Source organism: Hemitrygon akajei, chromosome 20, assembly GCF_048418815.1.
Source record: "Hemitrygon akajei chromosome 20, sHemAka1.3, whole genome shotgun sequence".
In the NCBI taxonomy this organism is placed as follows: domain Eukaryota; kingdom Metazoa; phylum Chordata; class Chondrichthyes; order Myliobatiformes; family Dasyatidae; genus Hemitrygon; species Hemitrygon akajei.
Window position 1 is genome coordinate 50,856,591 of NC_133143.1, and position 15,760 is coordinate 50,872,350.

General features: G+C 40.2%; 1 protein-coding gene across 3 annotated transcripts in view; it reads left to right on the top strand.

Annotated features, from left to right (window-relative positions):
- The window catches only part of LOC140713771 (cadherin-20-like), a 183,597-nt gene that overhangs the window by 104,323 nt on the left and 63,514 nt on the right, over nucleotides 1-15,760 (top strand). For all 3 annotated transcript variants that reach the window (XM_073024277.1, XM_073024280.1, XM_073024278.1), the window contains exons 2-3: nucleotides 11,804-12,243; nucleotides 15,276-15,570. In XM_073024277.1, the coding sequence (XP_072880378.1) occupies nucleotides 12,022-12,243; nucleotides 15,276-15,570 (517 nt within the window). In that variant the 5' untranslated portion in view covers nucleotides 11,804-12,021. The remainder of the gene's footprint in view (nucleotides 1-11,803; nucleotides 12,244-15,275; nucleotides 15,571-15,760) is intronic.

Sequence of the window (15,760 nt, forward strand, 5' to 3'; positions counted from 1 at the left end):
AGAATCCCTTCTCATGGCATTCTCAAAGGTTTACCTCCTGTCTGTGTTTAGGTCACCAATTCACACCTAAATTAACCATCTACACAACTAGTTCAAGCAGCAGCCCCCCCTCCCACACTCACACTCTATGCCTCCTCAATATACCAACAGTTTTCCCGCAACGTACACAAGGGATGGTGATGAGACCCAAAGTACTTACAAAGCAATTAAATACATCAAAGTATGTTCTTCCTTTATAATTTTCTTCTCAATGTATTTGATCATAAAAGAATCTCTGATAATAGAAGATCAGAATGCAGACATGATCATGGACATGAAATACATTTTGGGATTTGTATAGCAGCTTTCACAAAGCCAACACTTCAATCACTGAAGCAAGAATTGAAGGAAATGGAGCAGCTACATCCTATGAAAAATAATGTTACCATGTCCAATGTTCAGGGATGAACAGTGGCTGTGACACCATAGGAAACTTCCCTCCTTTGCAATGTTCCCATGTTATGCTTTGGATCATGGACAGATAGACAGGTCTCAGATCTACTGCCAGCAAGTCAAAACATTGCAAAGAAGCCTTGGCTGGAATTTGCTGCTCAAGTCTGAAGTGAAAGTGAAAGCCATTGGCTTCTGACTGAAATATGAGCATGTTGCTCACTGAGATATTGATCGGAACAAACAGAAATAGTCGTATCTCCTTCATCAGTTCATGTTATTGTATGTTTCTAGATTCTGGTCTCTCCTTTTCTAGTCGCTATTTTGGGCAATTTTGATCAGGGTGGCCTGCAGATAGCAAACACTGAGCTGAATTGAATATGCCTGGACTCTTTCAATTTTGTGCTTTATATTTTGTGTTTTTATATTTTGTGTTTTTCATTCCTTTTTTGGTGCCATTTGCGCAATTTGGTATTTTTGCACATGGGGGTGGGGCTGGCATTTTCTTTGAGCTTTTTCTGCTCTCTGATTTCCAAATGGACACTGAACCCATGAACACTTCACTATCTTTTTATTTGCACTATCTATTTTAACTTAACGATTTAAAAGACATATATACTTACTGTAGTTCAGTTTTTTCTCTATATTTATCGTGTATTGCATTGTACTGTTGCTGTAAAGTTAACAAATTTCATGACATATGCTGGCGATATTAAACCTGACTCTGACTCTAATTCTGATTGCTGGTTTCATGGTTTTCTTTGTCTCATGGCCGTCTGGGGGAGACAAATCTCAGGGTTGTATACTTCATACATATTCTGATAACAAGTATATTTCAATCTTTGAGTAATTTCATTCCAGTGGGAAGATAACCTTGTGATATTTGATTGTTCACACTACTTAAAAATTGTAAAAATCTTATCAACAGATTGTTCCAGAAATTTGACAATTCCAAATATTCTACTGCTTTTCAAACACTTAAAATTATTTAAAAATTGACAACCTCTGAAGATGGAAAAGGGTGAAAACAGATTTTTTTGCACCTGAGGAAACTAGAAAGTTTTCAAGTAGAATATGTTAAAGACTTGTGAAGAAATATGTTGTTTACAGGATTTGTGTTTGGGAAAGAAAGGATAGATGGCGCCCCCTTGTGTTTAAGAAGTGCAGATGACATCTCTGCATTGGCAGCCTGAATCAATACTGTGTGAGCACTATTTAAATATAATCCACATGATTATGATTACTACTGTAGGTGAAATAATCATATTAATAAAGCTTTCTTCTGCTCACTATTTCATAAAATTTATTATCCTGTTTGTGTTAAATCGGTGACTATCTCCATTAAATTACAAGTAAAGAGATAAGACTAAGGCTTGCAAATCCGAAAATCTTAAAGTGCTATATAACTGCTGAAGTACATTTGAAGAGTAGCCATGTTTATAACACAGGAAAAGTGGAGCCAATTTGTACAGGTGCCTGCACACAGTAATATAGTAATAACCACATAATTTGTTTAAGAAACACTAATTCAAAACTAGCTATTGGCTGTGGTGTTTAGGCTAACTCCCCGACTGTTGTAAGTAGCACCATGAGATCTCACATCGCAGCCAAGACAGCAGATTGGGCTTCAGTGTAACATCTCACACCTCTAAAGCAACACCGCTAATAGTGTAACATTTCTTTAGTTCTACACTGGAGTCGAGTGCAGATTTTTGTGCTTGAGATAGCTTGAATCCACAACTTGATTACCCATAAGCAAAGGTGCTACCAAATAAGCCACACATTAAGGATCCAATTTACATCTTTATCTTGCATGGTTTCTCAGGTTACGACAGCTCATCACTGGTACTGTGCCATTTTACTTTTTTTCCAAAATATCTTTAAAGATCTTTCAAACTCAATGCTGACTGTTCCACTTTCAGAACAAATTGTTAAGGCTATCGTGGAGCTGTGGCTCAGAATTTGTTGGATATGGATGCCCTGTGGTATTCGGTTGTACTTGATGGATTCATTTCTGCATCCTTCGTATTCAACTTTTTGAGCAGCAATTTACTGCCAAGCAGGCTTATAATGGTTTAGTGAGTGCAAAGAGCCATTCAAGAACTTCCTTGACATGAGATTCACAGATGGGGAAAGATTTTGAAGGTAATTTTAAGCGATTACCTGTAAAAATGTGGGTTCAATTTCAAAACTTAAGAGAAATTTGGGTAAGTACACGATGGAGAGGGATATGAAGGGCTATAATCCAAGTGCAGTTCGATGGGACTAAGCAGAATAATAGTTTGGCATCGACTAGATGGGCCAAAAGGCCTGTTTCTGTACTGTGGTGTTCTATGACTCCAAAAGGTAAAAGAGGTAAAGAAGAAATGGATGAAGAAAGCACAAATAAGAGTTAGAAAGAAAAAGAGGAAAATAAATTATGTAATCACCCAAAATAATTTACCGTGTTTTCTTCTAATTATTCTTAAGTTCAGGATGGTAAGACAAGGCTGACATTTTATGCCTATTTCGGAATGCTCTTTGAGCTGAATGCATTGCGAGATATTTTCAGATGGCAATTAAGTGTTAACTACATTGTGAGTCTGCATCACATTAAGGCTGTAAGGAGTAAATATGGCCGATTTCCTTCAATAACGTCACTAAGCAACCAGGTAGCTTTTTACAATGTCTAGTTTCCTGATGGCTATTACTGATACATGCTTTTTACATTTCAAATTCTTTTACTGCAATTGCACCCTGCTGATTGGGAAATTTGAATTCAACTTTTTAACTTCAAATCAATAATATGAGCTTTGGGATACTTCCCCAGTAATCTAACCACCGTAGGCCAGTAAGAAAAAAAGACTGCAAATCTCTAATTGTTGCCTCTCTGAACCTTCAATGTTGTGATGTTTCAATTCTAAATATCTAACTACTAAATGCAAGATATGTAAATTTGTTTTAACTGTTCATAATACAGAAGGAGACAGAAAGCAAAGTATCGTCTTGTGAGGCTACTAATGAAGACACACATTATTCAATCACAAACAAGAATATCTGCAGATGTTGGAAATCCATGTGTGTGTTGCTCACATTATTTAATTACTTGAGGGAATAGGTAGTTTACAGAGTATCTATTCTCTTTTCTATCTATTCTCAGAAATTCATATTTCTGAGTTACCTGCTCACTGAGATTTACAGGAAGGTGTTTCCCACTTGGCATTGCTGCCTGCCACATCTCCAGCAGTGCCCTTAGGTCATCAGCCAGCGACCACTACTCATTGATATTTCGTCCCCTTAGCCCTGGTACTTCTCCTTGTGGCGGAGCGATGAGAGTGATGTCTCCTTGCCAACACCTGCAGCTTTCGATGGGTTAGTCAGTCCTCCAATTTCTGTTCTCCCTCCTCAGCCACAGCCAAAAGCTGCCCTTTTCTGCCTCTTCAGTCAATTGTCCAGTGGCTCCTCTGAGCCTTGCTCCAGTCACCCCCATAACACGGAGTAACCTTGCCCTCAATGCACCTTTAGCATGTTCTTAGCTTCTGCCATCATTATTTTCTTGGAGAATTTTGGACCCATGATTCTGATGTACATGGTCATAAGCCTCCTGACTGATTAATTGTGAGCCCTGCTGAAGGGTCTTGGGCCAAAATGTCGACTGTACTTTTTTCCATAGATACCACCTGGCCTGCTGATTTCCACCAACATTTTGTGTGTATTGCTTGGATTTCCAACATCTGCAGATTTTCTCTTGGCTTTCAAACCAGTCACACTTAGCCCAGAGACCAGCCTGAGGAGAAAAGAATCACAAACATTAATTATTCATTATGATACTGCTAAATATTTCAGTTTGTACTCAAGGTTCTAGTGCTTATCGTGAATCCTACTAACCAAGAAGTGCAACTATCTGCGCTATGGCTGAGATAGATGTTTTAATTCACCCATTTCAATTTGACTTCACATTCCCATTCTGACATGTCTGAACATGGCCTCCTCTACTACCACAATGAGGCCACCCTCAGGCTGGAGGAGCAACGTGGCATATTCCATCTGGATAGCCTTCAACCTGATGGCATGAACATTGATTTCTTTAACTTGCAGTAATTTCTTCCCCCCCCCCCACCCCCACCCCTTCACTTCTTTGTTCCATTCCCCATTCTGGTTCCCCTCTCACCTCATTTCTTCTTCTCACCTGTTCATCACCTCCCTCTGGCCCTCTCCACCTTCCCTTTCTTCCATGGTCCACTGTCCTCTCCTATCAGATTCTTTCTTCTTCAGCCCCCTACCTCTTCCACCTATCAACTCCCAGCTTCTTACTTCGTCCCTCCTCCCTATCACCCATCTAGCCCCTCGGCTGGTCTCACCCGTCACCTTTCTCCTCCCCACACTTTCTAATTCTGGCTTCTGCCCACTCCCTTTCAGTCCCTTTCCAGACCGTTCAGCCTAAAACGCCAACTGTTTATCCTCCTCCATAGATGTTGCAGACCTGCTGAGTTCCTGGTTGGTGTGTGCTGCTTCCTGTCTTGTACTTACTGAAGCATTTCTCATAAAGTGAGGTACTTGGGTGAGGACACCAAAGCCATAATCAAGCAGAGCACAGAAGTAGTGCTTAGCTGATGCCACAATTGTGCATTAAAATTCACTTGCCGGTTGTACCAACTCATCGATTGACAAAGCGGCTGTGGTTTTGTCCATGTTCATCGGTACAGACGAAAATAAAATTCTTTCCAGTACATAAATTGAGGTGGATGTTCCCGTGAGGTGGGGTTTGCTTTGGTTTTCTTTTACTACAGTGATTCATCATGTGGGCCCCTGTTCTTACACAGTCAGCAACCAACTGACCTAAGTGTGGCTTGCTTGTACAAACCCAAGGACCTGCAGATAGAGGATGTTTTGTCTGTGCTGAATCAATAATAAGTTTCACTGAGCAACAAAACACAGAAGAAAAGATTGTGCCCGAACCAGCTAAAGTCTCAGGCTAATTTGAATTGATCTCAACAAAAGATTCTCAGCCATCAGCTCTTCGTGAGACCAGTATTGCTATCAAGTTAGAAAGTTGCTGAAGGAGAAATATGTTAATTTTCACAATGTATAACCATCAGCTTCCTGGGGTGGTCATTATTTAGCGATTATTGTGGATCGGCTTATACTTTCATAAAATTTTCCATGAATGCTACATTTCAAAGTGTGTTGCATTAAAAGGGGGGAAAAAACTTAATGAACGTTTCTTTTTACACAGAGCTATCACCAAATTGAAATGCATTACGCTATGTGGATAATCCCTCATTGACAAAAATGTTGTCCTCCCTTCCCAAAAAAAGTTACCAACGGAGCTGCAAAACTGCACTTTTGATCAAATCAGGCTTTTGAGATAAAATGGAGTAAAATATTTGTCAGATTTAGTATGTAAATCATCTTAAGTTCTTTCTTTCCGGTCCTCTTTATTTCATTAAATCCAACTTAAATCACAGACTAACACCAGGAAAATATATCAGGCTTGTTAAACATCCTAGACAGCATATAGATTATTCAAGGGGAACAGTAAGTCCTTTTTTTTTTGTTCTCTACCGCTTTCATTTTGCTCTTTATTCAGCTCCGTGTTAAATTTTACTTGATATGGCTACGGAGAAACAGCATGTGGTCTCTTTGCTGTGTTGATAAAAAATATAATCCACGTTGTTGTTGATGTAGTTGTACAAAAGACAGCCCAGCAGTGTACTTTTCAAAGTAAAACAGTCAAATACTTCAAAGAAGTGCAACCATCTGTATTAAACCTGGTCTACAGCTCATAAAAACACTCCTTGATTCAGGAGCTGTGTTCTTTAAGGTAGGAACTGATCCCCATCTTCATTGGAAAATCCTACAAAAAGTAATGGATACAGCACAGTCCATCACAGGTAAAGCCCTCCCCACCAGTGAGCACGTTACACGGAGCACTGTCGCAGGAAAGCAGCATCCATCATCAAGGACCGCCACCACCCAGGCCATGCTCTCTTCTCGCTGCGGCCATCAGGCCATCAGATATTTACCCCTCAACCATCAGGCCCTTGAACCAGTGGAAATAACTTCACTCACTTTATCAGTGAACTGTTCCCTCACCCTAAGGACACACTTTCAGGACTCTTCATCTCATGTTCTTGATATTTATTGCTTTTTTTGTTTCTCTTGTATTTGCAGTCTGTTGCCTTTTGCACATTGGTTGTCCGTCCTGTTGTGTGTGTGGTCTCTCATTGATTCTATTATATTTCTTGATTTTACTGAGTATACCCACAAGAAAATGAATCTCAGGGTTGTATGTGGTGACATATATGCGCCTTGATAATAAATTTACTTTGAACTTTGAATTTTGAATTTAAATTTTCAACCATTAGTTCAAACAAAAGTTGTTGCATTCAAATAAAACAGAATAGCAGTGTGATAACTTAATCTGCCCACTTTCTTTTATGACTGCCTTATTTAATATTCATTTCAAGGGAAAAGCAGTATAAGGACAGGGGAGTCCTTCTGAAATTGTAGTGTGCTTTGGTGAGAATATACCTGGAATATTGTCTGCAATTTTGTCCTTTGCATCTCAGAGAGAATATACTTGCTTGGAGTCAGTTGCCTCCTGAGGCAAGGGAGAAGCATATGAAGAGGGATTGAATAAGATTGGCCTATGCCTGCTGAGCAGGACTGACTGGGGCTTACAAAATCTTGACGGCCATGTCTGGCATTACAGAGATAGGGGGCATGGTCTCAAGATAAAGGATCAGCTAATTAGGACGGAATGGAGAAATTGATGTGCTGAGTTGATGTTCAATCCTTGGAATTTTCTACCTCAAAGGATTGCAGTTGTTAGTTTATTGAATATGTTCAAGGCCTTGATCAATACATTTGCAAGCACTAAGGGAATCAGAGATGCAGGGAATGTGTGAGATATCAAGCCAAAGCAGATTAAGGTCCTAATGCTATCTCAGGTTAACCCAAGGTATTCCATTGGGTCCTGATCAATACTTATCTATTATTCAGCAAGACAAAACAGATTATCTGGACATAATCTCATTGCAGTTTGTGGAAACTCACTCTACACAGATAAACCGGCATGTTTCAGGTATTATAGCAAATGACTGCATGTGAAAACAGTATTTTATTGGCTGCTAGCTGCTTTCAGACATCCAGAGGTTGTGAAATGCAACAGTTGGATTCAGGGGCATGTCGAAGTGTGTAGGGGTGGAATGTTGTTTAGCAGATATGCAGGCCTTTCCACAATAATCTGATGAGATTATAGATGCGCACATGGACTTTCACCCAATAATTTATCCTCCAATAACTTCCAATAAAGTTAAAGTCCTGTAAACACCCTGTACAAGTGTAAGTCTTTCTTTTTGATAGTCATGGAGACATAAAAGAGAACTGCTCTGATACTGGCTGTGTATATCCCAAAATCAAAATTACCTGCCCTCCCTCTTACAGTTGGTTATACAAAAGCTGCATTAGGTGCGCAAACTTCAACGTGATTTTTCACTGTTAGGTCAATTCACAACACTTCTCCGAATTAAATTAAGATCACGCAAAGCATCAAAGACACAATGCAGTGGTTCAAAGTTAATGTTGAGTCAGCATGTGCGGCTCATTTTTGAACAATGAAGTATTTCTTCTACAGACATTCCCGCACAGTTTTGTATGCAGAAACATCAAATCCAACACTACTGGCATAATCTGATATTCTCAGAAATGATTACTTGTAAGTTTAGTGTGGTTTTTGACTTGCTGCAACAACTTGCCTGAGACTTTCTACTCATTAAGCAGAGATCAGCCAAAAATAAAATCGACAAAATCAAGGCTAGGCAAATTGAGCACTTCAATGCATTTTAAATAGATTTGAAGCATAGACCAGTTACAGTACATTGGGCCACACTTCAGTGAAAAGAATTTAGTTGAAATATTGCATCCAAACCTGTGCACTCTAAATTGTTTAACCATTCCTTCAATTCTCTTAATGGCATGAGATTATTCAGAGGAGGCACTTGAAGTGCAGTGAAGATAAGATTAACCAGTTTTTTTTTCTATTCATATCGGTCTCATTTTTTGTTTTAAAAACCCAGAGGATTTTCTTGTATCTATCCACAAATGTAGTGCTGTTGGCTTTTTCTACTCTCCGTAATCATTCTTAAACTGATTGGCTTGCAAGACTGTCTCAAGTCAATTGAAAGTCAAACACCTTTACCCAAGTCATATATAGGCCAGACCCAGACTCAGCAAGGAACACAAATTTCAATCCAAAAAAGGCATTTTGAACTGAATTTATTTTTTTACTTCTATAGTTTTGTGGTTACCATTACTAGCGTAAGTTAAAAAAAAATAACCTTAGCTCATTTAACTACTTAAGTTGCCCAGCCACTATGGAGGGATTGGAAAACATATCTAGCCACATGGATCACTAATCTATCCCACAGGATTATTAACCCAGTAACAATAACTTGATTGGAGCAAAGTATGTAATCTATACTGGAGGAACCAAACAGACACTCAGTGGCCGCTAGCCAGACCAGTTCCATCCAGCCCACTAAAATGTTTCAGTCACCCATCATTTTAATCCATCGATCCACTGCCACTTTGAACTCTTCGTCTTCATCCTCCTATATTTCCCAAGTGATGCCCAACATAAACTGAAGAAATGTTAGACCTCCTAATTAACTCACTCATTATAACAGTTGGGACTTAATATTATACTTATCAGCTTTAAATAACCAGCTTTTTATTTATCTTTAGATGTGACTGTATCTTGCAGCTTCATTTTGCCAGTGAACGCAGCTGGTTTGCACCCTATCACCCCTACCCCTCCCTGCAACTTAAGGCACACTTGCTTTCCCCTTTTTCCAATGCCAATGATAGGTCCTTGGGCTGAAATATTGTCCCAATGATTCTTCCTGACCTGCTGAGTGCATCCAACATTTTCTGCTTTTGTTTAGCATAACCACGCCCTTACCTATCATGGCTAAGGTGATACTGATCCTTAGGTTTGGCTGGGTAAACAGGACAAGGTGAAGGTTGGCAGCTGGTAGCCCATCTGTGCTTACACAGAGAGGAGGCTGTGCATTGGGACTTGACTGGGAGAATAACTCATGTAGAGCCGGCAAATGGAGCCTAGGCAGATGGCCATGGGGACTGAAGCTGAGGGAATGTGAGGCTCGATGGAGGTGCCACTAGGCTGTGCCCTCATTGCTCGTGACGGATTATACATTTCCATCCCCATATTCTCTCACAAGAAAACAATGAGTTTACTCGTGGTGAAAACGGCAAAGGTCACAATTGTTTACAGTTAGCCAATAAATGGACAGAACAACCTCTGGTGGCGACAGATTATGAGGTGTAACTGCTGAGTCAAGATATTTTAGACAGGAAAAAATTTAACTGAGTTGAGTTAACACTGATAATTAATCAGAATAAAAGATATTAAGAAGGACTGCACACATTGACAACACCATAAGTATTCCTTCCTTAAACAGTGATAAGATTGCAAATGAGTACCGACCTCAATAGCAAGAGGGAACTGGGGGAACATTAGCACTGCTACCGTCATTAACCTCAAAATGCTGCAGTATCATTAAGTATGTATGTTAATTAAGCTCCATCTAACCTTAAGTTAATCATATAAGACAGTCCTCACCTAATCCTGCTAGTTAAAAAATAGCAGAGTCATAAATCTTTGTAGTTTCTTGTCTTTGCAAAAGTGATTTTGAAAGTGAGGCTTCAACTTGTAGGTGCCAGTATATGTGTCCTAGGAATTAATAGGCTATTTAATCAAAGTTGAGAACAAGACATTCTGTTAATTTATGTGAAATATTATTGTTACTCTCATGTGTCTATTGGGTTCAAGGAATGCAATAGAACAATACTTAAAGCATTTTTATGAATGTAAGAACAAAAAGGAATTGCACAGTTTATTCTTCTAAATATTTTTATTATGAATAATGTTTATTTTGATATATAAAAAACAGCTTCAGAATTGCAAACAGAAAAAAAATGATTCCCTTCCTCAGTAGAAGAATTGAGGTAAAAAGTCAAATAAAGTAAGTAGACTCTCTAAGAGATACCGAACACAAACTACCAAGGTGTCACTTTTACAGTGAAGGTACACTTGTAGCCAATAGGTAGCAATTTACCTGAGTAAGAAATGTTGTTGGATTTAAGTACCTTTCTGAGACTTACTGACAACAACCTAACCGATGCACCAATGCAGTACTGAGGGGGAATGTAGGACTCTCCAAGATGCAATCTTTTGGACACGTTAAACCATCTGCTCTCTCAAGTAATTGTACAAAGTGCCATAGTCCTTTATTGAAGAGGAGTTTTTGGCTGGTATTTATAGGCTGAAAAGGGATTTTTACATTGCTATCTGTGTGTAAATTGGCTGTTGTAATTCCTGCATTACAATAATGACTACTTACAAATTATCAATGTTTTAAAGTTTAATTAGGACATTATAAAATTTGGCACGCAGGGGAAATTTTTTGACTATCTAAAACTATCAATAAGTATATGGTTCTCAGCTGCATTTTCAATGGAAGGTTTAAGAGCTTCTCCCAAGTTAAGTCCACATAGAAACGTAGCACCAGATGACAGAAGGAAAAATCATTTGCGTTGCACTCAGTACAGCCTTACCTTTGCGAGGTGCTCATGGCTCCACGAGGATTTTGTGATTGTACAAAGCATGTCCTGCTGACCTCACTGCTGTTGACCACGTGCAACATGGTGCCACCTGTGAGAATCAACCATGCCATAGACAAGTATCAAGGCACTACCCACTGACCACCCTGATAAGCTTCTGATGGCACACAGCTGTCCAACTTCTCCACTGTTTCAAGCATTTCTGGTGACGAGTTATTGCAAATAAATGGAGTGCACGAGGCGAAGAGTTCAGTGCACTACGGAACCACTGATGGACTTGGGTCTGAGTCCAGTGGCAATTCCATTGAGGTTAGGTTGTTTTTGTTTTGTATTGGAACAGAGCCATTATATGCCAGAAGGCGAGAATAGATTTGAAAAAGGTGATGATAAACTCACTAGTTGTGCTTTATGAACCCACCTCTTATCTTGTTAAAAGGCAGTGGCCTGGATGGCACCAACAAGCATTTTTGAGCTTCCCTGCTGCAGTGACCAGGTGCAAATCTGGAATGCAAAGGGACACTCAGTGTAGTTAGCCATCAGTTCACTGTGAAGCCACTGCCTAGGAGTTAGTGCAAACCAGCTTGGTAACATTGTCCATGTCCAGGTAGATTAAAAGGACATTCAACAGTCTCTTGCCTTTCTTGTGTCCACCATACATGTGTATTGCAGTATATTGTTGGGAATGCATGCTTGATTTTTCTTTATCATCCTCACAGATTCTTCACAACTACCTTATCTTCTTTTGCAGGTCTAGGACTGATAAAGCTTGCCATTAATTGGATGAACACCGTTCGATTTTCCTGGCAGTCAAGTGAAGAGCTCTTCTCATATGAAAACCTCCTCAACCCAGCACTCAATAGAGATATTATTTGACCAAAGACTGTTATGCCTAGTTTCCAAAAACAGTTTGCAAAGTCTGAACCCCTTCCCTTTTAATCTTCACCAACTTTTCTTCTAACAATTGGCATGTTAATTTGCAATATAATGGGTAGTAAGTATATACAAGGATCCTGCCTACTTCTGTGTCTAGTTGATTTAGTGCAAGTACTGAATGTTCAGCCAGCAACCACAGTAGGGAACAACCAACATGATAAGATGCTGCATCATCGTGTGAAGAGAGGTTGGGTATGGAACCAATTTTTCGTGTTGGAAGAATACACTGGAACAGAACCTTTATACGTTGGCAAGGTAAGAGCAGGATATTGAAGGCACAAAGATTGATGTTAATCTCATTAGCTGCTTTATCTGAGCCCATCTTTAGCCTTCTAGAAAGACAGAGACCAGGATTTATGAAAAATCATTGGCTGCCTTCTGCACAGCTGCCAATAATTCCCTATGTATCTAATGGGGGCTTTGGGATTATCAGGCAGATCAAGCTGTGTGAGGTATGTTTTCACAACAGGACTTGAGCATTAATCAAACTCATTGTGGGAGTGCAAAACTGTGGCAATTTACCAGCCATTATAATGAGGCATCCATTTAAACAGGTAGGCCATGGAAGATGCAATGCAGATAGATTCTCCATAGATTTCAATGGAGGTAAGTGCTAGTCAGCCACTAAAGAATTAGTATTATCATAGTATTTTTCCAATTAATTAAGTTTTGTTAAAAGCTTGCCAAATGGATTTTAGCGAGGCCTTTGATCAGGTTCCTCATTGCAGGCTGGTCCACCAGGTTAAATCCAGTGTGAATTAGCAAATTTGATACAAAATTGCCTTGGTGGTAGGAGGAGACGGCTGTTTTGGAGGGTTGCTTCTCAAATTGGAGACCTGTGACTAGTGGCGTGATGCAGAGGTCAGTGCTGGGTCCTCTGTTGTTCATCAGATATTTGATTTGGATGTCAAAGTAGGTGGGAAGGTTAGAAAGTTTGCAGATAGTTACAAAATAGGAAAGTGAAGAAGTTTGCCTAAGGTTACAACAGGATATGGACCAACTGGGAAACTGAACAAAGGAATGGTAGATGGAACTTAATTCAGACAGGTACAGAGTGAAGTTAGAGTAAGGAACATCATACGCCATAAATAAGAGAGCCTTTAGGGGTGTTGCTTAAAGGAGAGATCTATGGGCACAAGTACCTATTCCTCTGAAAGTAGCAACACAGACAGGCAGGATACAAGGTGTATGGTAAATGCTGGTTAGGCAACACTTGGAGTACTGTGTGCATTTCTGGCCACCACTCTATAGGAAGGATGTGATTAAGCTAGATAGGGTGTGTGTGTAGTGTAGACCTCTGTCAGTCTCGATAGACCATGGATTTGCGCCTTGGAAAGTTTCCAGGGTGCAAGCTTGGGCAAAGTTTATTTTTATGGAAGACCCGCAGTTGCCCAAGCTGCAAGTCTCCACACCACCGATGTTGTCCAAGGGAAGGGCATTAGGACCCATACAGCTTGGCACTGGTGTGGTCGCAGAGCAATGTGTGGTTAAGTACCTTGCTCAAGGACACACACACAGCCTCAGCCAAGGCTCGAACTAGCGACCTTCAGATCACTAGACGAACGCCTTAACCATTTGGCCGCGCGCCAACACAGATAGGATGTATAAAGTATTCTCAAGAAATGGAGATTTGAGTTAACAGGAGAGATTGAATAGGTCGGATCTGTTTACCCAGGGGCAGAGGAGGGTGGGAGGTAAATTGATAGAATTATTTCAAATTTTGAGAGACATAAATAAAATATATAGCCAATATCCATTTCTCATGGTGTCGGGGTCTAACCAGAGGGCTTAAGTTTAAGGTGAGGGGGAGGAAGTTTTGAGGAGACATGAAGGGTCAGTTTTTCACACAAAGAATACTTACTCTCTGGAATGAGTTGCCCCAGGAGGTGGTGGAGGCTGGAAGAGTAATAACATTTAAGAGACATTTTGACAGGTACTTGAATGAACAAAGCATAGGGGAATATAGAATGAATGAGGGCATAGGGGCATAATGGGATTTTGTGTCTGGTGGGTCATATCTACACAATCTTATAGGGTTTTTCAAGGAAGTTACCAGGAAAAGATTCATTTCATAGCTTGTCACACCAGACAATCAGCCATTCTTGTCTGGCGCGTGGTGTCAGGATTGGTCTCCTTTCGGATTAACCGGGTCACGGTATGAACGTTCCTGACTCAGCCCTCGTTTTTTACGAGTCCGAGTGGCCAGCTCGGCGCTCAACCCGGAACAGATGGAAAGCGTGCCCGGGGGGCGGGGGCTGGTGGTGGGGGCCAACTGGATTCAAATTTGGGAGCATTCACTCCGGAGTCCGGCTAGTCAAGAAGGTTCAGTCGCTCAGCATTCAGGATGTGAATTCAACTTCAACATTTATGAGAAATTTGGATAGGTACATGGATGGGAGGGATCTAGACGGCTACATGAGTAGGCAGATTAATGGTTCACCATAGACTAGATGGGCCAAAGTGCCTGTTTCTATGCTGTAGTGTTCTATAACTCTAAGAATTCAGGCAAGGTGGATTGGTATAGACAGGCCTGATGCTCAACATAGAAGCCATGGGCCAAGAGCTTGTCTCGGTGTTGTATAAAACCAGAAAGCACTGAAAATGCTCAACAAGTCAGCATTTTTGTAAATTTATACATTTAAATGCATAGACTCAAGAGTTTCTGCAGATGCTGGAAATCCAGAGCGACACACACAAAATACCAGAGGAACTCAGCAGGTCAGGAAGCATCTATGGAAATGAGTAAGCAGTTGACGTTTTAAGCCGAGACCCTACTCCAGGATTTCATGGATGCTGCCTGACCTGCTGAGTTCTTCCAGCGTTTGGTGTCCATTTAATTGCATACCTCTGTTTTTCCTTCAAAGCCTTGACATTACAACTGCTTCAATAATTTACCAAGATATCTTTTGAGCATCACAAGTGAATCTACTTCCAAGTGTTGCATTCCAGTTCACAGCTCAGCGTGTCAAAAGCTGTTCCTGTCGAGACCTCCAGTTGCCTCTTAATTACTTTAAAAACATGTCCTCTAGTCATCAGTCCTACTGTTACCAGAAAGATTGCCTCCTTATTTACTCTATCAAAAGAATCTGAATCTAAAAATTTATCCTCTATGGTATAAAAGGTGGGGAACAAATTGTTGTGTAAAGGAGCAAGTAACTCTGTTTTGCAGCCTCCACTGATATACCTACTGAGAGTAAAAGGAAGGCAGAGGGGTGGAAAAGAATGAGAAGATAAAAGGTGAGGAAATTAGTTTTAATAAAAACCAATCTATCGTTGTGTACTTTTAGCTTCATTCGGACATGGACAAAGGAGAAGGCTCTGTCAGATACATCCTCTCTGGTGATGGAGCAGGTACTGTTTTCACCATTGATGACAACACTGGAGATATCCATGCAGTACAGAGATTGGATCGGGAAGAGAAATCTCACTATACCCTGCGTGCCCAAGCCTTGGACAGATGGACTGGTCAACCAATGGAACCAGAGTCTGAATTCATCATAAAGATCCAGGATATCAATGACAACGAACCAAAATTTCTTGATGGACCTTATGTAGCCAATGTTCCTGAAATGTCCCCAATAGGTAAGGAATCATTTGTAAAGCAGCTTCTTTAATGGAAGTTCTAAGTTTAGGATATTCCTGTAATTGATCATATAAGCCAAGCAGAAATTTCTATTTGTGTCATTTTAACAATATTGCAAGTATAAGAGTGATAGCCAATGTAACTTGTAAAACTTAATTGAGCCTGTATCATACATACAATAAAAAAACA